This window comes from Anas platyrhynchos, chromosome 4 (assembly GCF_047663525.1).
Source record: "Anas platyrhynchos isolate ZD024472 breed Pekin duck chromosome 4, IASCAAS_PekinDuck_T2T, whole genome shotgun sequence".
NCBI classification, from domain to species: Eukaryota; Metazoa; Chordata; class Aves; order Anseriformes; family Anatidae; genus Anas; species Anas platyrhynchos.
Genome location: NC_092590.1, coordinates 76,814,478 through 76,837,811, shown reverse-complemented (window position 1 = coordinate 76,837,811; position 23,334 = coordinate 76,814,478). Strand labels below are relative to the sequence as shown.

General features: G+C 54.7%; 2 protein-coding genes and 1 pseudogene across 3 annotated transcripts; all 3 read left to right on the top strand.

Moving 5' to 3' along the window:
- The first annotated feature begins 2,147 nt into the window (after window positions 1-2,147).
- LOC101790121 (E3 ubiquitin-protein ligase TRAIP pseudogene) lies at window positions 2,148-3,663 on the top strand (annotated as a pseudogene).
- Window positions 3,664-7,115: 3,452 nt separating this feature from the next.
- Window positions 7,116-11,980, top strand: MAVS (mitochondrial antiviral signaling protein). The gene is made up of 6 exons (XM_072037895.1): window positions 7,116-7,515; window positions 8,200-8,374; window positions 8,653-8,909; window positions 9,257-9,803; window positions 9,887-10,023; window positions 10,400-11,980. Exons 1-6 carry the CDS (start codon window positions 7,399-7,401, stop codon window positions 11,024-11,026), a joined length of 1,860 nt encoding a protein of 619 aa, XP_071893996.1. The 5' UTR covers window positions 7,116-7,398; the 3' UTR covers window positions 11,027-11,980.
- Window positions 11,981-12,989: 1,009 nt separating this feature from the next.
- Window positions 12,990-23,162, top strand: PANK2 (pantothenate kinase 2). 2 transcript variants are annotated; one of them, XM_027455819.3, is made up of 7 exons: window positions 12,990-13,299; window positions 16,573-16,925; window positions 17,890-18,143; window positions 18,758-18,934; window positions 19,177-19,300; window positions 20,579-20,704; window positions 21,167-23,162. In XM_027455819.3, the coding sequence occupies exons 1-7, from the start codon at window positions 13,110-13,112 to the stop codon at window positions 21,215-21,217; spliced, it is 1,275 nt and encodes a 424-aa protein (XP_027311620.3). In that variant the 5' UTR covers window positions 12,990-13,109; the 3' UTR covers window positions 21,218-23,162. The 2 variants fall into 2 exon arrangements, with proteins under 2 accessions (XP_027311620.3, XP_021130188.1); XM_021274513.4 differs by lacking the exon at window positions 12,990-13,299 and having other exon boundaries at window positions 16,641-16,782.
- Window positions 23,163-23,334: the final 172 nt, after the last annotated feature.

Here is a 23,334-nt window from a genome sequence, read left to right as displayed (position 1 = left end):
AGGCCGAAGGGGCGGGGTTAGGGGCGGGGCTAACGCAAAGGGGGCGGGGCTAAAGGGGAATTGGCGCGCCCCGCTGGTGGGTAATGGGGGGGGGGGGTCATTGGCATGGGGGATGTTCATTAGGCGCTCCGGCTAATTGCGGAGCGCCATCCAGCCCGGGGTTGGGGTAGTGATGGGGTGGGGCGTCGCTCCCCTCCCAGTGACGAATATTTGTCCTAATATTTAATATTTATGTTTAATTTATATTTTTATATATTTTTATATATTTTTTATTCATATATTTATATATATATATTTATATATATAGGAAGGAGGAAGAGGAGGAGGAAGATTAGGAATAAGGAAGGACAGGAGGAGGCAGATGTACAAGATATCAATTATATATTTATAGATAAATTATATTTACATATATAAATATATATATTTAATATATATATTACATATAATATATTAATATATATATTTAATATATAATTTATATATACATTATATATATTTATATATATATAAATTATATATTTTATATTAATTATATATTAAATATATGTTATATATAAATTTATATAAATATTATATTATATATAAATATTTATATATTATATTTATATGTATTTATATTATGTTTATATATAAATATATATATTTATATTATTTATAAATATATATTTATCTATAAATATATATTTATTTATTTATATATTTTTATATTTATTTTTAGATGTATACTTTTATATTATTAATTTAATTTATATTTAATATTTCCTAATATTTATATCTCCTAATATTTCACCGAAATCCGCCCTTTTTTAGCTTAACCCCCCCCGTTGTCCTATCGCTGCCCCCGACACAAAGTCCCCTCCCTGCTGTGTCCACACAGAGGTGCTGAGCCCCCTGAGAAGGGCACAGGGGGACAATTCCCTCCCTCACCCTACCCCATTTGGGGTTTCTCACCGACCCACAACCCCAAACCCTCACTCCCCACCTCCCCAGCCCCTATTTGTGCTTGGGGCCACCCCAGCTGTCCTCTCAGCCCTTCCCTCCAGCACATCAAACGCACGATGGACCCCATAACAGTGCAGCTTCCCCACAGCGGGATCCCAACCAAACCAGAACGAGCTCAGAGCGAAAAAAAAAAAACCAAAACCAAAAACCTGCAGCTTCCTCTCGCCTTTCAGTTGGGGAATCCTCAATGTGCTCCCAAGTTGTTCGGTCACTGCTTGCCACCACTGAAACTGCAAGAAAAATCGGATTTTTAACGATAAAAATCCCCAATTCTGCCTTGTCGTGGGGCTGAGACCTCCGTCCCTCTGAGGACGCGGCTGCACCCACACGGCAACACCCCGGCTATCGATGGGTGGGTGAGAAACCACAGCCACCAGGCTGGGACACAAGCCACCACCGCCAGCCCGGCTCAACGCTAACCCCGTGAGCTGCTTGCGGTACAAATAAATTTTTTGTTGCTAAGCGTTTGCCTTTATTTAGATGCAAAAAGAGGCAAACCTGAGCGGAGCAGGGCGTGCCACGCTCTGCCCCTGCCATCCACAGCTCTCTTACGATTTGTTTTAAAGCTGAGTTTGGGCTCCAAGCTGGGTTGAGCATCTTCCTCCAGGGTGATCTGCTGGTTGGGGTGGTTGGATGTGGCCCTGGTGTTGTCTCTGCTCCCCCCTCTGCCCCTGGGCTGTGTGCCACAGAGCGGGGAGATTCCCAAAATGCTGCTGCCATCTGCTGGCACCGGCCTCCTGGTGGGGCCGGGGTGATGCCAGCCATCGCCTCCTCGCTCAGCATCACCGCTTTGGGGGTAAAAAGAGTGGTTTCGGTTCTCCTCAGGGTGGTCCCCTCATTGGGGAAGACTGAGATGGGCAAATTGGGAAAGGCCTCCCTGGGCAAATACGCCCGACTTTTGGTCCCCAGAATTAAGGCTTCAGGCTCCCGAAGCCTTTCAGGAGAGCAGACACAGAGGGAGACTCATTTATTGTGGAAAAGAAGCGTTCAGGGCAGGAAGGATGCCAAAAATGTACACCTGGTGCCACCACGAAATTTATTATGCTAAGGATATTTGATGAGAAAGGAAGCCAGCGGTAAGGAAGGGAGAGAAATGTAGGAAGTTAAAGCCTGGATCTTACCTGGAGATGCCGTGCTGCTGATTGAAGAAACCCCTCCTGACCTCCAAAAGCTCAGGGCATCATCTGGAGATGGGCTCCGTGGAGAAAACACCAGCCTGGACTCGGCATCGCCACCACGAAAACACCCCCTCGCAGCCAGACCTTTCTCCTCGATCTCCTCGATCTGAACCCGCCCAAACCCTACAAATAAAGCTGACTTTTGGCTGGCAGGAGCAGAGCTTTTCCACCCGTGCCCTGTGCCGGGGGGAAACCTTCAGCCTCCTCCCCGCGGGTTTCTCCCTCCCAGCCCCACCAAGTGATGTGGGGCTCTGTGGTTTTGGCCCCGCTGTCGTCTCCGTTGTTATTTCTGGTGTTATCGTGCAGAAGGGCTGAAGGAGGCAGGGCTTGGCTGGGTTGTTTTGGGGTTTTAGCTACTTTGCGCACTGTGGGTGTCGAAATGGGGTTAAGGCTGAGCCTGGTGGGCAGTGGGGTGGATGGCGGCAGCGGCAGCCAAGCTGCAGCCCCAAGGTGGGCCAAAATGGGGAAAATGAAGTGTTTTGGGTGTGCCTTGAGCCAAACTTCAGCCCAAATTTGGACCCCAAATGGGGGAAATGAAACGTTTTACTTCCACCGTGAGCCAAACTTCAGCACAAATGTGGACCCAAAATGGGGAAGATGAAACCGCGGGGCCCCGCGCGGCTGCAATGGAACCGGCACCGGCACCGGGATGCGGTTACCGGTACGGGTCGTCCCCCCCTCGAAAAAAAAACAAGAATGCCAGGCCATCGTGGACGGGCTGCGGGACACTCTCGATGTGCGCAATGCCACCATAGAGTCGCTCCAGAAGGTGCTGGGAGAGACGGAGATGCTGTGTTCCTCTCTCAAGAAACAGATGAAATTCCTGGAGCAGCAGCAGGAGGATAAGAGGAGTTCAAAGGAGGAGGCCTGCCGTCTGCGGAACAAGCTGAAAACCATGGAGCGGATCGAACTGTTGCTTCAGAGCCAGCGCCCCGAAGTGGAGGAGATGATCCGAGGGATGGGAGTTGGGCAGGCAGCAGTGGAGCAGCTTGCGGTGTACTGCGTCTCGCTGAAGAAGGAATATGAGAACTTGAAGGAGGCTCGCAAGGTATCCAGTGAGATGACAGAGAAGCTGAAGAAGGAGCTGTTTGCTGCCAACAGCAAGCTGCAGAGAACTGTTTCAGACTTGGAGAACACAAAGGAGGAGTTAGAAAGCACCCAGAAGGATTTGAAGAATGCAGACAAGGAGATCTTGAGTTTGAAGAAGACGATAGACATCCTGCAGGATACCCTGAAAGTGCCATCTGTGACCAGGGAGACGCTCAGCCGACTGGTCTTCGAAAGCCCTGCTCCCGTGGAACTGCGGCACCCGAAGCTCCACCGCCCAGCCCACAGCGACGAGATCAATCTAGATGCCACCTTTGATGTGGACACCCCTGTGGTGGTTTTACCGTGCTGGGCAGCTAAACCCCACAACCGCTCTCTCACTCCCCCTCCTTTAGATGAGGAGGGGGAGAAGTAAAGCAAAGAACAACTCACGGGTTGAGATAAGGATAATTTAATTAAAGGGAAATAATTATAATAATTAAATAAAGACTACCATGAACTAAACAATTTAACTAAGGGGAAATAAAAAGGGAAAGGGGAAAGGGAGGGGAAAAAAGGAAAATAAAAAAGAAGGGAGGAAAACAAACAAACAAAATAAATGAAGGCTATATGGAAGTGCAGAGGAAAGAAATTACTCTCTACTTCCCACAAATGAGCGATGATTGACCACGTCCTTGAAGCAAGGCCTCAACGCACGCAGCCGGTGTTCGAGAGGAGGACCGACGTCTTCCAAACGAGAGCCCACCCCTCCCCTCTTCTTCCTGTTTCCCCCTTTTATTGCTGAGTGTGACACCACATGGTACGGAATATCCCTTTGGTTGGTTTAGGTCAGCTGCCCTAGTGATGTTTCTCTCCTCACCTTTTGCCCACCCCCTAGGAGGGTTAGAGAAAGGCCTAATACTGTGCCGCTGCTGCTCAGCAGCAGACACAACGCTGGTGTGATAACACTGCTGTTCCAGCTACAAGTACAGAGTACGGCACTGTATGGGCTGCTGCCGGGAAAGTTAACATTCCAGCCAGACCCAGTACAACCCCCGAAAATCAGCCCTGCGAATCTCTCTTCAGCCCTGCGAAAAGGCAGAAGCTGGATAAAAAGCCGCCTCCCGTGGTAAATCTGGCAAAGAAAGCTCTGAAGGAAACAGTGGAGAACAGGGCAGATGATCTGGAGGACGAGGGCTGCTGCCAGCATTCATCAGGAACTCCGTTCACTCCAAGAAGCTGACACCGGGCGGCTTGCTGGGTTCCCACAAGAACACAGGCACGGTGAGGATGGGGTACGACGGCTTGGGAGGCAGAACAAAGTTCATCCAGCCTACGGACCCCGCAGCCCTCCGGCCCTGTGTGGTGAGGAGCAAGAAGAACGGCTCCAGGCCGGGGACGGCAGCTCCCCCCGCGTCCTGCAGCAGCAGCCAGGCGCAGCTGGACGGCTTCCTGCACTGAGCTGCGTGGGGGAGTGGCGGGCACAGCCCCTTTTACCCTTCCCCTCTCCCCTTTTCGTGCACAATAAATGGGTCTGCTCCTTCAAATTAAAAAAAATAATAATAATAATAAAAAAAAAAAGCACCTGGGGGACAAAGCAGTCATTGGTCCCAGCCAGCATGGGTTTGTGAAGGGTAGGTCCTGCCTAACTAACCTGATTTCCTTTTATGATAAGATCACCCGTATGGTGGACCAAGGGAAACCAGCTGATGTGATTTTTTTGGACTTCAGCAAGGCTTTTGACACGGTTTCCCATAGGATCCTACTGGACAAAATGTCCAGCATACAGCTAAATAAAAACATCATACGATGGGTGAGCAATTGGCTAACGGGCAGGGCCCAAAGGGTTATGGTAAATGGGGCTGCGTCAGGCTGGCGGGCGGTCACCAGTGGGGTCCCTCAAGGCTCCATTTTAGGGCCGGTACTTTTCAATATTTTTATAAACGATCTGGATGTAGGAATAGAAGGCATTTTGAGCAAGTTTGCTGATGACACCAAACTTGGAGGAGTTGTGGACTCTGTTGAGGGTGGAAAGGCCTTGCAGAGGGATCTGGATAGGTTGGAGAGCTGGGCGATCGCCAACCGCATGAAGTTCAATAAGAGCAAGTGCCGGGTCCTGCACCTGGGACGGGGAAACCCTGGCTGCACGTACAGACTGGGCGATGAGACGCTGGAGAGCAGCCTAGAAGAGAGGGATCTGGGGGTCGTGGTAGACAGCAAGTTGAATATGAGCCAGCAGTGTGCCCTGGCAGCCAGGAGGGCCAACCGTGTCCTGGGGTGCATCAAGCATGGCATCGCTAGTAGGTCGAGGGAGGTGATTGTCCTGCTCTACTCTGCGCTGGTGCGGCCTCACCTCGAGTACTGTGTGCAGTTCTGGGCACCACAGTATAAAAAGGACATGAAACTGTTGGAGAGTGTCCAGAGGAGGGCTACGAAGATGGTGAAAGGCCTGGAGGGGAAGACGTACGAGGAACGGCTGAGGGCACTGGGCCTGTTCAGCCTGGAGAAGAGGAGGCTGAGGGGAGACCTCATCGCAGTCTACAACTTCCTCGTAAGGGGGTGTCGAGAGGCAGGAGACCTTTTCTCCATTAACACCAGTGACAGGACCCGCGGGAACGGGGTTAAGCTGAGTCAGGGAAAGTTTAGGCTTGACATCAGGAGGGGGTTCTTCACAGAGAGAGTGGTTGCACACTGGAACAGGCTCCCCAGGGAAGTGGTCACTGCACCGAGCCTGACTGAATTTAAGAAGAGATTGGACTGTGCACTTAGTCACATGGTCTGAACTTTTGGGTAGACCTGTGCGGTGTCAAGAGTTGGACTTGATGATCCTTAAGGGTCCCTTCCAACTCAGGATATTCTATGAAATGTTTTGCCTCCACCGTGAGCCCAACTTCAGCACAAATGTGGACCTAAAATGTGGAAAATGAAGCAGTTTTCCTCCACCGTGAGGCAAACTACAGCCAAAATGTGGAGAAATTGTGGAAAATGAAGTGTTTTTCCTCCCCTGTGAGCCAAACTTCAGCCCAATTTTGGACCCCAAATGTGGAAAATGAAGCATTTTCCCTCCATTGTGAGCCAAACTACAGCCCAGATGTGGACACAAAATGGGGAAAACGAAACATTTTGCTTCCTCCGTGGGCCAAACTTCATCAGAAATGTGGACAAAATGTGGACAAAATGTGTTTTCCCTCCACTGTGAGCCAAACTACAGCCCAAATGGGGACAAAATGTGGAAAACGAAGTGTTTTTTTTCCCCCGTGAGCCAAACTTCAGCCCAAATTTGGACCCAAAATGGGGAAGATGAAACATTTTGCCTCCACCGTGAGCCAAATTTCAGCACAAATGTGCACAAAATGAGGAAAACGAAGCATTTTTCTTCCACTGTGAGGCAAACTACAGCCGAAATGTGGAGAAAATGTGGAAAATGAAGTGTTTTTCCTTCACCAGGAGGAAAACTACAGCCCAAATGTGAACCCAGAATGTGGATAATTAAGTGTTTTTCTTCCCGTGAGCCAAACTTCAGCCCAAATTTGGACCCAAAATGGGCAAAATGAAGCATTTTGCCTCCACCGTGAGCCAAACTTCAGCTGGAATGTGGACACAATGAGGAACATGAAGCGTTTTCCCTCCACCGTGAGGCAAACTACAGCACAAATCGAACCCAAAATGCGGAAAACGAAGCGTTTTCCCTGCGTTGTGAGGCAAACTATAGCCCAGAAGTGAGCAAAATAAGGAAAAGGAGGCGTTTTGCCCAGCCCGAGCCGGGACCGTTTCCGCAAGGCCCGGCCGCCCACAACCGGGCGCGGCCCCGAGGCCTCAGCCCGCGGGGCGGCCCTCGGCCCCCTCACAGCGCTCGGCCTATCAGCGCCCGCCTTTCCCTCGACGGACAGGCGTTTCGACCAATGAGCGGCGCGAGTAGGGGAAAGTGGGCGGGCTTAGCGGCCGGCCGGGCTGTGGCGGCGACGGGCCGGGGGGGTTGTGAGGCACCGGGAGCGCGTCCCCGACCCTAAATCCCCTCAGAGCGGCCCGGGGAGGCCAGGCTGAGCTGTTTTTTCCCCAAAAAGCTCCCCGTGCTGCCTCCGTGCCCGGGAGCTGCCTCTCGGTGCCCTTTAGAGCTCCGCCAGGCGTCGCCAAGCGGGCCCTGCTCCCCACCCCCTCGGGCCTCCCTCTCCCCCTCAGGCGCTGAGGCGGGATGGGCTTCGCGGAGGACAAGGTGTACGTCCACATCCTGAGGAACATGGACAAGTTCAAGAACATCCACGTGGCGTCGCTGGTCGATTCCCTCGGCTGCCTCACCGAAGCGGACAGGGTAACTCGCCGGTGTTAAAACCGGGCACCTCACCCCTGGTGTTACAACACGGGGGGGGGGGTTGCAGAAGCTTTGTTTCTGGTTATTTGTGGCCAGCAAGGCGAGGGAGGGGGGTGTCACCTTCTGCTCTGCTGTTTTGAGCCCCCTTCGTGGTGCTGTGCTCGGCTCTGGGCCCAGCACGGGGAAGTGGAGCTGCTGGAGCAGGGCCTGAGGACGCCGTGGGGGTGCTCAGGGGCTGGAGCAGCTCTGAGAGAGGGGAGTGGTGGGTCTGGGGAAGAAACCCCCCCCAGGGAGAGCTCCCAGTGGCCTGCCTGTACCTAAAGGGGGCTGCAGGAGAGCTGGGGAGGGACTTTTTGTCATCTTTGTCGGGGGAGGGCAGTGATAGGACAAGGGGTAACAGCTTTAAACTAAAAGAGGGAAGATTTAGGTTAGATACAAGGCAGAAATTTGTCACTGTGAGGGTGATGAGGCCCTGCCCAGGCTACCCTGAGGAGCTGTGGCTGCCCCAGCCCTGCAGTGCCCAAGGCCAGGCTGGATGGGGCTTTGGGCAACCTGGTCTGGTGGGAGATGTCCCTGCCCATGGCAGGGGCTGGAAATAGATGGGTTTTAGGGTCCCTTCCAACCCAAACAATTCTGTGATTCTTCCTCTAAGGCACGCCTTGCCTCTTGGTGTTCTTTGCTCAGGATGAACTTCATACCCGACAGGAGGTGCGGGGCAGCAATGCGACCGCCTACAAATTGTATCAGCACGTGAAGTGCCGCCGGGGCTGGGTGACCGACCTGATCAACGCCCTGCACCAGAACAACGCGGGGCACCTGGCCGAAGAGCTGCAGCAGGTCTATGACCTCTACCAAACCCGTAAGCGGCCTCCCCGCAGCACCTTGCCCCGGTGACGTGCCTGGGGACGGGAGGAGGTTGGCGGGGATCCTTGTTCAAAGCTGCTCGGGTTGGCAGTGGGCTGGGTGCCTCGGCATCCTTGTCCTAAGGGGAGGTGGAAATGGGAATTAAGGGGTGCTGCAGGTTTGGCTGATGTGGGGACGGAGCGTGGGTGTGAGAGGGGCTGCCTCAGCCCCACGTCCACCCTCTGCCTCCTCGGCTTTTCCGCGCTGCCTCAGCTTTTACCTGCACCTCCTCAGCTTCTCCAAGAGCCTCAGCTCCACCAGCTGCTCCAAATCCTGGTGCTGCCTCCTTCCCTCCCGATGCCCGGCCTGCTGTCTCCGTCAGTGCCCAGCTGCCATTTTCGGGGCCAAAACCCGCTGCGGACGCCCCGCTGGCTGATCCTCCCTGCTGCACCTCGCCCACTGGGGGCTCTGCCGCCACCAGTGCGAGTCCAGCTGCAAGCAGGGACGTTCCCAGCACCGACCTGGACGCCAGGGCCCCTGTGCAGGAAAAGGTGAGCAGGACAGGGCTGCAAAGATCCCTTTTGGAGTGGAGTTTCGGTGCTTTGGGTGCCACGAGCACGCTCTTGCTGCTGGTTTCTGCTGTGTGCTCGCTGCACCTGGCAGCTTCACCCACCCAGGCACCTTCTGTGCCATTTCCATGCAGAATTTGGGGTAGAATGCAGCTTCTGCTGGCGAGAAGCAGCAAGCTGCAGCCTTTTAGCCTACACTCGGCCCTATAACCGTGCGAGGATGGGCTTTGCTCTTGTTCTGTGCTCCCTCCTGCTGCCTGGTGCCCCGTGAGTCCTCAGCTGGGACAAAATGGGGCTGCCCAGCGATTTACCAGCTCCTTTTCTTCCAGCCCCTGGAAAAAACGAGCCCGCAGCCTCCACCACCACCTCTGGCCACAACCTACGGTGGAGAGAGCGATGGGCGCAGCACTGCGGGGCCGCTCCCGTGCCCGACAGAGGCTGAGAGGGTGGCAGCGGGGCCCCCCGGGGGGCTTTTTCCGTGGGCTGCACCCCCCGAGCAGGGCCGGGAGTGGCTGAGCCAGCGATCCCCGGTGTGCGTGGCCGACGGCTGCTTCGGGAACTCCAAACACCTGCACCGCGCTGCGCCGGGCTCGGGGCTGGGCACATCCGTCCCGCTCAGGGACCCGCTCAGCGCTCGTGGCGTGGGGCAGCCCAGAAATGAACCCCAGGAAGACGTTTACATCTCCGCCGAGCTGCCCGCGGGGTTGGCAGAGCCCTCAGGATCTCAGGGGAGGCAGGAGAAGGAGGCTGAGCTTGGTGCTGAGCACGGAGAGGCTCCCAGCAGCCTGGTGGATGTGCGCAGCCCCCTCCTCATCCAGCGGCAGTTCGATGCAGAGCAGAAACTGGCCGGGATGCTGCGAGAACACCAAGGTGGAGGTGAGTTTCCTTCCAAAGCTGGCTGGTAGCGAGCTTCTGGAAGGTCTCCTGGTTAACGCAGCGTCTTGTTCTCTCCCCGTCAGACACTCGGGTGGAATCCACCGTCCCCAGAGACACTTCCCCATCCCGTGACGTCTCCTGGAAGCTTCCTGTGCCAGAGCAAACGCTGCCTGCGGGGAAGGCAGCCAGCAGCACCCCCCCTGTGCCAGCAGAGGAGAAAGTAGGTGACCTTTTGGTGCCTCATTCAGGTCCTTTTAATCTCCCCTGCCTGGGACCTTTTTATTTTTGCTGCAGCGTAAGGCTTTTTGAGCTGGGGACGAGTTTACTTGTTTTTTTTCCCCACCATGTTCTTCTTCCTGTCCCCAAACTGTATTTTAGGGCACATGTGCTGCCTCGCCTGCTGGCTGTTGCAGCACGCACGAGCCCAGCTCGACCCCAACCTCACTGGAACACCCCCCGCTGATTTTGTGGGGCTTTGTTTTGTCAGCTTTGGGGTTTGGGATGGTTTCCCAAACGCTGGGAGGAGAAAGGGAGCCAAGATTTGTTGGTCAGCACCTCCCAGCCCCCCTATTTGCCCCTCTCGTTGTCTCCCAAAGGTGCTCCCGGCCTCAGCGGCCCCTTTCCAGGGCTCAGCAGTGGGGGAAAGCTTCGTGAGCCCATCTGGGAGGACGTCCTGCCGGGGGAGCTCTGCCACAAGCATCTGGGCCTCTCCCAACGGCCCGGAGGAGGACGTGGAGCTCAGCAAGCCGGGCGTCCTCCTCTCACTGCCGGGGGAAAGCCCGCGGGTGGCTGCCAGGTCCCCAAGCGGCGCCGCTGCCGCTTCCGAGGCCACCAATCACCTCGGTTTGAGCAGCGACCCGCTCCTCATGAGCGCAGACAGCTCAGATCCTGGAGAAACGCACGAGGATTCCGCTTCGGGACGTTGCTGCTCAGCTCCTGGAAGAGAAGAAGCAGAGGAAACGCGCTCCTGTTCGCCTCTCAGCTGGAGAACCGAGGAGATCCGCGTGGAGCACAGCCCCAGCGCCCTGCTGCAGGCGAGCAACGAGCTCCAGGATGGAGCTGGTGGCGTGGGGATCTCCCCGGCTTCTCACTCGAGGGGTGGCCGCGGTGTCCCCAGCCCTGGGGACAGCCCCGGGTTTTCCTTGCCCTACCTCGTCCCGGCCGTGGGCATCGCGCTCATCTCCACCGTGGCCTTCCTGGTGTACGCCCGGCTGCAGAAATAGAGGAGGGGAGAGGGAAACGGGGAGCTGGGGCTGCCCTTGGGAGGCTCCTCTTCCCCGCAGGGATTCGTCTGGCACGTCTGAACCCTGAGGAGATGTCTGAAACCCCGAGGAGCAGCCTTATTCCAAATTTGGGTCCCGAATTTCCCGACTGCCCCCCGGGAGCGGCTTGGAGCGCACGGGGATCGTGCTGTGGGGCTTCCAAACGAGCTCAAACCCCAAACCCAATTAAATTCCGCAGCCAAACGCACAAAGTGCCTTCCGAAAAACGACGGGCAGGAAACAAACAGCGGGATTTCGGTCTGACAGGGCTGATTTTGGGGCTGGACGTGAAATGCACCCAGTTTTGGATCCGTCGGTGGGTGGCAGAGGGCTTTCAGAACGCACTTTATGTCCTCTGCTGCGCCGGGGGCTGCTCTCCTCTCAAAAAGCCGCGGTGAATTCCCAAAGCTTCCCCCAAGCAGGGAGAAGAGCCTGGAATTCCCTGCCAGCAGTGCCCAGCGAAATATTTTGCTCAGCCTTAAGGAATTCTGTCCGTGAGCGCTTCGCACACAGCTCCCCACGGAAGCCGCAGCTTTTAACACTCGGATTTCCTCTGAATTTGCAGCGGATGCGGAAAATCTTCCCAAATGCAGCACCCGGAGCAGGGCTTTTAGTGGGATTCTTCCCCTATTTCCCCAGAACTTCATCGCGACGTCTCATTCACTTTGTATTTCCACTTGAATCGCTCCTGGGAAGCAGCGGATTCATTTTACTTGAGAAAAGCACGAAGTTTTCTCATTTTTTTTCATTTTTTTTGGTGTTTGGTGCGAAGTGCCGCCGCTCCCACCTCGCCACGTAGCACTTTAAGAGCCTCAGCAGCAGATGAACCTGCAGGAGGGGATTGCGCCCTGCGAATCCTTTAAAAAATAAACAACGAGGCGTGTTGTGAAACATGGAATAAAATCCTTCACAGAACCCTTGAGGTGCCCTGCTCGTAACGGGGGGAGAATCCCAGATTTTGTAGGGTGAGGAAGGGTACGGGGGGGGTCAGGGGAAAGGGGAACAGAAATAAATCCCAAATCCTGACCCTGTGCCCATATCGGGATGCAGGATCTGGTGCCAGGGATGGAGCCGAGCCCCTCCGGGCACCCTGGGTTCAGCTCCACTCTCAAACGGAGCTGGGGTGGGGGGTTCCCAGGTGCCTTTTGGGGAGAATTAGGGAGGTTTTGGGCAACGTGGCTGGAAGCAGCCCTTTATGCAGCGTTGGGTGTCCTCTGCGGGGCGCAGCGAGGGCAGGGCAGGCCGCAGGGCTGCGGTCACAGCCGGCTGTGCTGGGGGTGCGCCAGGTAATTAGCAATTAGCCGGTATCCCCTAATTACCCATGGCTAATTACCAATTAGCCCTCAGTCCAGACCCGCCCCCAGTGGGAGCGCCCCCATTTCCCTAGGGGCGGCCCTAAGGGTGGGTGGGGGTGCATGTCGTGACATATTGCGCTCATGTCGTGACATAGAAGGCAGCCGGAGGGAGAGGCCTCTCTATTTGCATATGCAAATCGTATGCAAAGCAGCCCCCCCCCCCCCGCGGCCCAGCCCAGCCGGGCCTGCTGCAGTCTGCCCCTCGGCCCCCGTCTGCGTTGCCATGGTTACCCCGGCTGTCAATCATCCGCGTTATCCCGCCCCAACCACATTCGCCTCACTCCATTGGCCGACGGCCCTGCCATTCTCCTGCCGAAAGCACGCCATAGGCTAACTCCATCTCCCATCCCCCGCCCCTCCCCTCCCCGCGCTCCCTCCTCCTATTGGCTCCCCACCCCGCCGCTTCCCATCCCTCTCCCCTCATTGGCCAGCCCACCCGTCACTCCGCTCAACGGCGGCAGCCGATTGGCCGCCGCCTCACGGCTCCTCCCGCCCCCTTCCCTCGGGGCAGGAGCGAGCGCGGCCGGGCCCTCAGACGGGAGGAGGAGGGGGGGGGGGGGGGGGGGAGGTAGGGCCGGGGCCGCTCGGCGCAGGCGCGCTGCGGGCGGCGGCTGCGGCTGTGGCGGCGGCTGAGGGGAGCGGCGGGGCGCGGCGGGGCGGGCGGCCCATGGGGAAGGGCCGCGCTGCGGATGGAGCCGCTGCGCAACGGCGGCGGGGCGGAGGACAAGGCCCGGAGGCGAGGAGCGGATTCCGGGCCCCCGAGGCGGTGGAGCAGCGGTGGTGGAGGTGGAGGTGGAGGCGCGGCGGGCGCTGACAGCTCGGCGGCGGCCGGGCCTAGCGGCAGGCAGCGGAGGGACTCGGTCCGCAAGAACCGGCCCCGTGAGTGCGCCTCAGGGGGGGGCGGGGCCTAAAGGGGAGGGGAGGGGCCTGGAGGGATGGGGGAGGGGCTTAAAGGGAGGGGGCGGGGCCTGGGTGGAAGGGGGTGGGGCCTGGGAGAGGGGCGGGGCCTAAGGGGAAGGAGGGGTGGGCGGGGCTTAAGGGAGGGGGCAGGGCTAATGGAGGTGGGTGGGGCTAGGGGTTGGGGGCGGGGCTAAGGGGGTGCAGGGGGCGCTATGGGGGTGTAATGGGGTTGGGCTGGAGGGATATGGGGATAGAAGGACAGGGGGACACAGGCAGGGGACAGAAGGATGGGGGATAAGGGGATGGGGGACACAGGAAGGGGGACAGAAGGACAGGGGGATAAGGGGACAGGGAGCAGGGGGATGGAAGGACAGGGGGACACAAGGGGACAGAAGGACAGGGGGACACAAGGGGACAGAAGGACAGGGGATAAGGGGATGGGGGACACAGGAAGGGGACAGAGGGATGGAGGATAAGAGAACAGGGGGATAGGGGGCAGGGGGACAGGGAGCAGGGGGAGACATGGGAAAGGAGGGGACACGGGGCAGGAGGATAAAAGGGCAGGGAGACAGAAGGAGACAGGTGGGGGACAAGAGGACAGAAAGATAGGAAGACACGGCACACAGGCAGGGGGACAGAGGGGGACACAGCGGGTGGGGGGGGATACGGGACGAGGGGGCACAGGGGGCAGCAGCCCACAGGCAGAGCCAGGCAGTGAGGGTTGGAGCAGTGGGAGCACAGCAGTGGGGGGCAGGGGAGCAGAGAAGCCCCACGGCTCGGCAGGGACGTTGTGACAAGCTGGTCCCTGAGCCACACTGCGTGGGCTGGCACGGAGCAGGCAGCAGCCATGGTTTTGGCAGCAGCTGTGGCTGCATTCCCGGAGCTGGGGGCCTGCAGGTGCCCGGGGGTGCCCGCAGGAGGAGGCAGCGGCACCGTAAGGCGGCCGCCTGAAGGACACGGCTCCTGAAGGACACCCCCGACAGAGCCCGAGGCCGGGGCAGCCCGGCCTGAAAGCAGCAATCAGAATTCCTGTGCAGCTGAGCTGCTGCAGTCCCCACATCGTGCGGTGCTTTCCGTGATCTTCTTCTCAGTTCTAAAGGCTTTTTTCTGGCTGCTGGAGAAAAGGGAGTTTTTTCTTTGCCAACCACACCATTACAGCCAAAAAAAAAAACACCCAAAAAGCGGTTTCAAAGTGCTCGCCTGCTGCAGAGCCTCCTCAGTGATTGCCTTTGGCATTCACATGCAGCAAAACCACCTTGGGGAGTGAGTCTGGTGTGGCTGCCTCTAAGGAGATCCCCTGAAGATCCCGGAGATCCCGCAGGGAGCCACAGGATTCCTCCTTAGGGAGCCGTCAGCTGCGAAGGAGAGCTGAAAAATGAGGGTGGGTGCGGGTGGAGCCGTGCATTAAGGGATTAAACCCCTCTGCTCTGCTCTTGGGCAGTTTCTGCAAAAGGAGGGATTCCTTTTTAGGGTTGTTGGAGTTTCCTGTGAGGTCTGCGCCTGCGGGCTGGGCTGGGAGGAAGAGGAAGGAGGAGAGAAACCAGTGATGCCCAGGCAGCGAGGAGCAGCAGAACGTTGGCTTTGGAACTTCTAGCGTCTTCTTCCGAATAAGAAGCCCTAAAATTTTGCTTCAGCAGCTCCTTTGCAACGCAGAATTTAAGCCTTGATTCTTTTAAATGCCCCTTCCTGATTTGGAGTCACGTATGAAACGTGAATTCCCCTTTTCGGAGCTGTGAGATGAGTGGCACTCTGCATTTAATGCTGACAAATGCTGTTTTTTTCCTTTTTCCCCCAGCTCTCCCATTTCCATAGCAGCATAACGCTATTAAAATACGGCATTGAGTGGTTTTTGTCGTTGTGCACTCGGCTAAATCATCAGTCTTCGTTGCTCCACGGACAAATCTTTTTAGCTGCTAACAGAAGTGCCTCCGAACTCAGGGATCAGCCTGCAATCCCGCCTGTCACATGAAGAAAACCCAGCACGGAGACCTTTAACTCATCCTGGCGCTTCGTGCAGCGCCAGTGCTAAGGGAGGAGAACCTTCCTCAGGCCAAAAGTGAAGAATTTTGTTATTTTGGAAGAAAATCGCTTTGAAGACACTGCACCTGCTTTAGCAGGCCTTTCTTTTAGACACCGCCGAGAGGCAAACCGCTTCCCGGAAGGTGCTGGGAGACAGCAGAGCCTGCAGATCCCAAATGCGGCCAGGAAAACTGTCTCTGACTGTGGTAGACGCTGGAGAAATCAGTATTTGAGGAGGAACAGCAGCTGGTGGTGGCGCTTGGCCAGGAGAGCGTCCTCCCCTTGGGTTTTATGGTTCTCCCCTTGTTTTTTTTTTCCATCTTCAGGGAGCCCACCGTGGAGAGGCTCCACCCTTGCTGTTCCACCTGTTCAGAGCTTTGTGGGCCTGTTACGGGCTTCTCATGTCTCCTTTCATCTCTCTTCACAGAACAGAACAGGTTTTTTTTTCCTTTACAGAACACCGAGGGTTTCACCCTGCTGCCACAAGCCCGTGGCTGCGCTTTTCTCTTTGCCCAGGCACCCCCCGTGTCTCGGTGGCTCCCGCCTAGCCTTCAGCTCATTAACACCACTATTAATCCCTTCCAGTTCCCCGCTCCCATCGCAGATTCCATCTCATCGGGGTTTTCTCTTCATCTTCTCCAAGAAGCTCATTACCTAACGCAGCCGTAACCGCTGCTGGGCCTGCCACCGATGCGTATTTTGCAACGGGAGGGGGGAATTTGCCTAATAAAATAATCCAATTAGACGTTTGTTTTCGCCTCCCTGGGGCATCTTAGATGCCTCGTCTACCCCGGCGTTGCGTGCTGTAATTAGTTACCGTCTGTGTGTTGCTTTGATGGAACAGCCCTGGAATTAGCCTCGGCTCTGGCTCCGGCTCAGGACTTTATGGAAAGAAATTGCTGGGGATTAAAATCAGAGCGGCACCCGGCTGGGGCCGTGTCTTCAGGGCGCTTCGTGGTGGTGCTGCGGGGATTTGGGGGATTGCAGAGAGGTTTTGGGGGGCTCCCGAGCACCAGGTGCCTCAAAGGAGGAGTTAGCTGAGGGCTCTCAGTGCTGACAGCCACGTTCTGACAAAGAAAGATCACACAATTTGTATTTTTCACTAGTTTGGGTAGCTCAAATAGGCCTGTGTTTTGGAGTCCTCAGGGAATTGCAGGGATTGATTCAGTCTGTAAGTAGTTTTGGTGTTCCATATCCCATTTCTTTCTCTTTTTTTTTCTCTCCCCTCTCTAGTCTTTCCTTGGTTTGGCCTGGACATCGGAGGCACCTTGGTCAAGCTGGTGTATTTTGAACCCAAGGACATCACCGCCGAAGAGGAGAAGGAAGAAGTGGAAAACCTCAAAAGCATCCGAAAGTACCTGACCTCCAATGTAGCCTACGGCTCCACAGGCATTCGGGATGTGCACCTAGAGCTAAAGAACCTTACCCTGTGTGGACGTAAAGGCAATCTGCACTTTATACGCTTTCCTACTCATGACATGCCTGCTTTTATTCAAATGGGAAGCGAAAAGCACTTCTCGAGCCTCCATACTACCTTATGTGCCACGGGAGGTGGAGCGTACAAATTTGAGCAGGACTTTCGCACAGTAGGCATTTTTGGCTTCTCTACACACTTAGGATCTGCTAGCGCCACCCTGGTTGAGCTTCGAGCTAGGAATTGCTTCCAGCCTGTCCCTGCAGACTCCAAACTCCTCTAAATCAGCGTGGGAAGAGCGCGCCTAATTCAACCCAAACCTAGCTCAGGGAACGGCGTGCGGAGCCGCGTTCACCTCCCTGAATTCTGACCCCTTTCCTAAAAGTGCATGCAGCCTTCCCACAGCCCTGCAACGACTCGCTGGCTGCCGTGCTGTGTGCCCTCTGTTATTAATCCATGATTGTGCTGATCTCCTGGTGTTTCCTCATCACCGTGTTCACATGCTTAATTTTTTTTTCATATCGTTCCCTAGCTCTTGTGGTTTTGTGTCTAACGCACATAACTCGGCTGGTTGAGGTTCAGTCCAATTAGGTGGGGAATTAATCAAAAGGAGGTCAGGAGGGGGGGGATTTGACATCATTGTGTGGCTTCCTTGTAAGATAAAGCCTTGTTTAGGGCTGAAGTACGTGTGTGCTACATTCTTTGTTTAACCAAGCCTTGAAAAATGTACCAAAGAGGGGTTTTGTGCACTCCAGGCAGTGATATAAGCAGAAAACAATCTCAGAACTCTCTTTTTAAATTTTTTTTTGAGCAGTTAAGCCTCTCTTCATTTTTTTTCTTCCTTTTCATGCTAGTCCTGAGCCCCTGGGCAGTCGATGGGATTCTCTTGGCTTCCAAATCTGCCTCAAATTGCTTGTTTTCCCCTCCTTCATTCACACGTGCTTCACGCCAGGGTAGTTAGCAGCCCGTGCTGGGGGGCGCGCAGCCCTCCTGGCCTCCACACTTCTTTCCCTGCCACCACGAGATGTGAGGATAACTGAAGTGAAGACGTTTTTCTAGCCCTGAGCACAAACCCTTTGTGTCCCTCGCTACTTCTTGAATATCCCATGTCTTTCTTTTCCTTTCCCCTGTGCCAGATGGGTGACCTTCAGCTGCGGAAGCTCGACGAGCTCGACTGCCTTATCAAAGGAGTGCTCTACATCGACTCGGTCGGCTTCAACGGCCACTCGGAGTGCTACTACTTCGAAAACCCGACGGACGCCGAGCGGTGCCAGAAGCTGCCGTTCACTTTGGAGAACCCCTACCCGCTCCTCCTGGTGAACATCGGCTCGGGGGTCAGCATTTTGGCTGTCTACTCGAAAGAGAACTACAAACGGGTAACGGGCACCAGGTGAGCGCTGTGAGAGGGGGGAGGGAGCCTTATTTTAGGCTCCTAAATGTTTTTTTCTGCGTTGTAGATGGCGTTTTCAGGGCTGAGCTGCACTGAAGGCACTGAGTTGAGTGTCAGCCTCCAGCTTCTCCTGCAGTCCCTTCTCTCTGCCAATAAAGATCCCTCCTGGAAGAGGGAATCCGAATTCCATGTTTTAATTTCCCTGCTGCAACTTGTGTCCTTGGAGGCTGTTTTCTGAGTTGCCCTGCTGCAGGAATTAAACCCTTTTATTCAGCAGAGATCCCACGTTTCGGTACTAACCCCAACTTGCTCATGCCCATGGTTAGCTCCAGTCATAGCAGCAGAGATTTGAATCCAAACTCGTGCAAGGTACCTTTTTTTTTGGCAAAGGGCTTCTTATTTAGGAACATGAACTCTGCAGAAGGCTGTGAGGGCATGGGATCGCGTACAGGCTGCGGGCTGCTGGAAAGGAGCGGGTTTAAAGAGAAGAGCTCCTCTTTTTGGGATGATTCTCACCAAAAAGAGAAGCAGCGGAAGGGACGGGGCAGCTTGCACGAGCTCCCGTGCCCCTTCAGAAGCCAGATGGGTGACTTGGGTTTCCCTTTACACCACAGCCTCGGAGGGGGAACCTTTTTCGGTCTCTGCTGCCTTCTCACCGGTTGCTCCACCTTCGAAGAAGCCCTGGAGATGGCCTCCCACGGGGACAGCACCAAAGTGGACAAATTGGTGCGGGACATCTACGGCGGAGACTACGAGCGCTTTGGACTGCCGGGCTGGGCCGTGGCGTCCAGGTAAGGCTTGGTGTGTTTTTTTTTTCCCTACAATAACTTCTGCAACGATGAAAAACTGGATTTATATGTTTTAGGAGAGCCGCTACTCCTGCTAGTGTTAAAACAGATCTAAATAAATGACTGTGCTGCTTTTTAAAGCTAGAAATGCTTCCAAATTAATCATTTTAGTCAACTTAGTGATTCCCTTTCTCTTCTGGAGTTCTGATTTAACCAGGCCTTTAACCCCGAGCCTTTCTTTGCAGTTTTGGGAACATGATGAGCAAGGAGAAGCGGGAGTCTGTCAGCAAGGAGGACCTCGCGAAGGCCACCCTGATAACCATCACCAACAACATCGGCTCCATCGCGCGGATGTGCGCCCTCAACGAGGTACTGAGGGAAAACCCAGCTCACTGCTGCCCCTCTGCAGCATCCCTTCCGTGCTGCTGTGCCTCTTTCCCTGCACACACTTCATCCAGGTGCATTCATTCCTATATTTCTGGACATTCAGTAAGATGTAATCTGTTCTTTTTGGATTCTTAAATGAATTTTGTTCTTGCCCGCCTGTGTACTTGGGGTTCCCTGGGTTATTTTTACCCCGTTTTACCTCGTTTCCTCGCTCGAGCGCCATCACTTCCGCAGCCGACACCGTATCTTTGTGCTTTCAGCTTCTTTACAGTGCTGCCTTGTTGCATTCATGTCAAGCAGCATTGTACAGGGCTATGAAAGAGCAGAGGCTCTTCAGCTTGGCTCGGAGCACACTCCTCACTCGTTGGCAAACCCGATTTATCATCATTTACTGCTAAAAGCGTGCAAGGTATCTCACAAATAGTCGTGCCCACAAAACACCAGCTGGGTCCTTGCCAGTACACGGGGTAATGAAGAGAAGATGCTGACTGCTTAGGTAAAGCAAAGCGTTAATGAATGTGGGGATGGAAGGAAGACCAAAGAAGCAGCATGTGAGCAGTTAGGAGGTGTTCCTGATTCCTCAGTAAGCAGGGAAACTGAAAATTACTTCTCTGCTGGAGAATGAGAATCTTTCCCTTCATCCCTTGGCTCCAGAGAACCATTCTGTGAGGGAAAAGTTTGGCTGAAAATCCGCTTTAACTCTGAACTGGGTCGGTCTCTTCCTCTCACTCAGAATTGTGCTGGTTATGGGTTTTTAGATATTTTTTTTTTTCAGGTTGAAAGCTGTTCGGCTTTCCCTGTGAGGAGTCGGAGGCCAGAGGTGGGGGGAGAGAGAGGAGATGGCACGCGCCGAACAGCTCTTCTAAGCAGTTATGGGACCTGATAACAAAACCCCAACAATTTGGTGAAATTCCTAAGCTCGAGAAGCTGTAGTCACACCTGTAACTCTGCTATCAGTGGCTCCCATCCCCACCCACCAAGGGATTTTTGCTCCTTAGCTGCCAGGAGCAGGTTTTTGGGGTGATACAAAGTTTCTCTGGATTTAATGGGGAATTTAATATGGACCAGTGACTTTTGGTTTGCTTTCAAGTTGGTTTGCATCAAGTCCCACTGGAAAATGGATTTGAAAAGCTCCACGTGGCCTTCTTGAAAAGCACTCTAGTTTTTTTTTTCTTCTAACTCTAAGGTGGGGCTTTTGTTGCAAGCAGAAAATGACAAATTCAGGCTGAACGCTCTGATCTTTTTCCCTCATTCCTGCAGAACATCAACCGAGTGGTTTTTGTCGGCAATTTCCTGCGGATCAATACGATCTCCATGAGGCTGCTGGCGTACGCCTTGGACTACTGGTCGAAGGGACAGCTGAAAGCTCTCTTCTTGGAACACGAGGTGAAACAACGCTCCAGATTTTTATTTTCTCTTACAACGCTCAGGTCTTGGAGCGCTCTGGCAGCAGTCCTGTGGGGTTTGTAGCTGCAGTGCTGAGCGTTGTGCAGCAGGTTCCAGCTGCCTTGTTCCTCTGGGCACCATTGCAGGGTCCCAGCAAGCACACGCGTTGCTCTGGGAACCACAATAAGAATGATTTGCTGCCAGGCTCCTGCTCGCTTGTGAACTTTAGTTTTTCTAGACCATTTCCATGACACCACAGCTGGTTCCCTGCAGCTCTGCTCCCTCATAGCAAACAGAACCAGAATTTACTTCCTAATGTACCTACGTCTGGTTATTTCTTCCACCATGCTTTATAAGTTTTTAAAACTGCACTGTTCAATATTTATTCCTGTTATTCTTCCTCTCATATCGGGTGCACGCCCAGGTTTGAGTTATTGATGGCTGCTGTCTGTTTGCTTGCAGGGTTATTTTGGTGCCGTCGGTGCTCTTCTGGAACTCCTGGATTCAGCCTGACTCCCTGCAGCCTCCAGACGTCGGCACTACAAAATCAGGGCGCTCCCTGGGCCTCGATGCCCACGTTTGGCTTCGGTGACTTGTTACAACTGGCTGCGTGATCCTGTCAGAGGGCAGGATTGAGGTTGTTGACCGTCAGTTGAAGGCAGGCTGTAATTCAGAGCAGGTTTGCTCGCGGGGATGCAGTTGGGTTGAGCGTCTGCAGGGCACGAAGCCACCACCATCGAGCGTCCCTCTCCATGCAGCCTTCCACACACATTTCATGGTGGTCACGTCGCGCAAAGCTCGCTCTTTTCCTTTCCTCAAGACCCCTGTGAATGCCGGATGTCCCCCTAGTTCCTATTTTATAGAATCCAGCTCAATGTTTCCTGTGCTGCGAATGAAACGTCAGGTCCTCGTTCCGCTGTAAATCCTGGGGTCGGGGCAGGGCCGGCAGCGCAACCCTGGCACCTAAAACCCCTGAGAACCACTTCTCTCCCCTCCGCACCACGCAGCAGCCTGTCAGCAGGGTTCATTTCTGTTAGAGCAGCTTCTTACCCTTGTGTAGGGGTTCTCAGAGCTGGAAGGGAAGGTGTAAATCGTGTCCTGGCTTCCCAAATCTGCTCAGCTCGGTTCCGCTCGCAGCCTGCGGCGCTCTGCAGCCTGGCGCGGTGTTGGCATCGCGTTAGGAGCCCGTGACCTTGAGGCGTGCTGAAAGCAAACGTGAGGGTGAACCAGGTTTCTTCTTTCCCTCCTCTGCTGTCAGACCAGGCTGCACGTAACGATACCAAAGATTTCTTTTCCTTCAGCCACGCTTGGGGTCTCTGTAACGCTCCGTTTTATGCTCGTTAATGGCTCAAGTGCTGTGGTTCGGGGGGAAGCTGTTCCTCCCTTCCACGAGTTGTTCTCTCCTCTGTTTTCTCTGTGCACGCAGCCCTGTGAGCAGCCTGGGAAGCGGCTCGCTGCAGGTCGGAGCCTCCGAAGGTAACAACTCCCAGGCTGGGATTTTGCAGGTCGCTTGCTGCGTGCCGAGCAAACGAGCTCTCCAAAGAGCAGAGCTGCTGCTAGCGGCCAACAATTTAAAATGGGCCGACTGCATGCACGCAGCTTGTGCGTTGATCCTCCTTGTTCCTCTGCTTTGCCTTGCCTTGTTTTTTTTAGAAATTCTTCCCACTTCTAGAGTTCAGCTCTAAAAGGCGCAGCGGCTGTAGTGAGAAGGGCGCCGTTGGTGTTCTCCTTTCCGCGTTGCTCGCTTCAGTTGTCCCCGTGGCACCTGCCTCTTGTTCGGGGCTGAAAAGGGAAGAAACGGTCCATTCAGATGTTTTTTTTCTAGCGTAGATCCTGTGTGAGGCTTCTCTGAAGGCTGTCACATCAGTTCTGCCGGCAGCAGCGTGCCAGAGAGCAGGCAGCACGAAGCGAGGTATCTCCAAAGCTTGAAGGGCCTGGAACTTCCTGAGCGCATCCCATAATTAAAGAAAAAAAGAGGGTGGGGAGGAAAGGAGAGAAAAATGGGAGAGAAAAAGCTTTAGGAAGCTTTTGTGCCCCTGCAAGTAAGGCCGAGGGGGGCTTAGCAGCCAGAATTCGCCCCAGGGCTTTTCCAGAGCCCCCTTGGGCACAGGCAGGGCACCTCTGGGTGCAGAAGGGAATCCTTGCAGGGTGTGGGAAGGGGCCGATGTCTCCAGGAGCAGCCCCGGGGAGCTGAGGGGAGGCAGAAGCCGCCTGGAAAAGATTTGGGGACGTGAGGGGAAGCTGCCCAGAGAAGGAGGAAGCTCTGCTGCGAAACAAGATCCTGCCCTGGCACGCGTGGAGGTGCCGAGCTTGCGTCCCTCGTGCCGCCTGTGGGTTTGCGTGGGTCCTGCAGCTGCCGTGCTGTGTGCGTTCTTTTGTAAAACTTATTTTTTCGTTTTTTTTTTTCCTTTTTTTTTTCTTGGAATAAAACATTTCAGTTATTTTTGTATACACCAAACTCCCCTTGTTGGCTTCTCCTGCTCTTCTGCCCCGCTGCGGAGGGAACGCGCCAACAGGTCCCCAGCGCCCCCACACCGCCTCCTGTGGGGTCGGGGACCCCTGGCTGCCCCCGGGGGGGCTGCAAAAACCAAGTGGGGGGCTCCCCTGGGGCTGGGGGCGCAGGGACCTGG

What these genes read in the sequence shown, in the direction of transcription:
- MAVS (XM_072037895.1), top strand. Translation starts at nt 7,399, where the DNA reads ATGGGCTTCGCGGAGGACAAGGTGTACGTCCACATCCTGAGGAACATG. An exon ending in GGGCCCCTGTGCAGGAAAAG is followed by an intron (nt 8,910 to 9,256) that starts GTGAGCAGGACA and finishes CTTTTCTTCCAG; the next exon opens with CCCCTGGAAAAAACGAGCCC. An exon ending in CTGTGCCAGCAGAGGAGAAA is followed by an intron (nt 10,024 to 10,399) that starts GTAGGTGACCTT and finishes TGTCTCCCAAAG; the next exon opens with GTGCTCCCGGCCTCAGCGGC.
- PANK2 (XM_027455819.3), top strand. Translation starts at nt 13,110, where the DNA reads ATGGAGCCGCTGCGCAACGGCGGCGGGGCGGAGGACAAGGCCCGGAGG. An exon ending in AAACGGGTAACGGGCACCAG is followed by an intron (nt 18,144 to 18,757) that starts GTGAGCGCTGTG and finishes TTTACACCACAG; the next exon opens with CCTCGGAGGGGGAACCTTTT. An exon ending in GGATGTGCGCCCTCAACGAG is followed by an intron (nt 19,301 to 20,578) that starts GTACTGAGGGAA and finishes TCATTCCTGCAG; the next exon opens with AACATCAACCGAGTGGTTTT.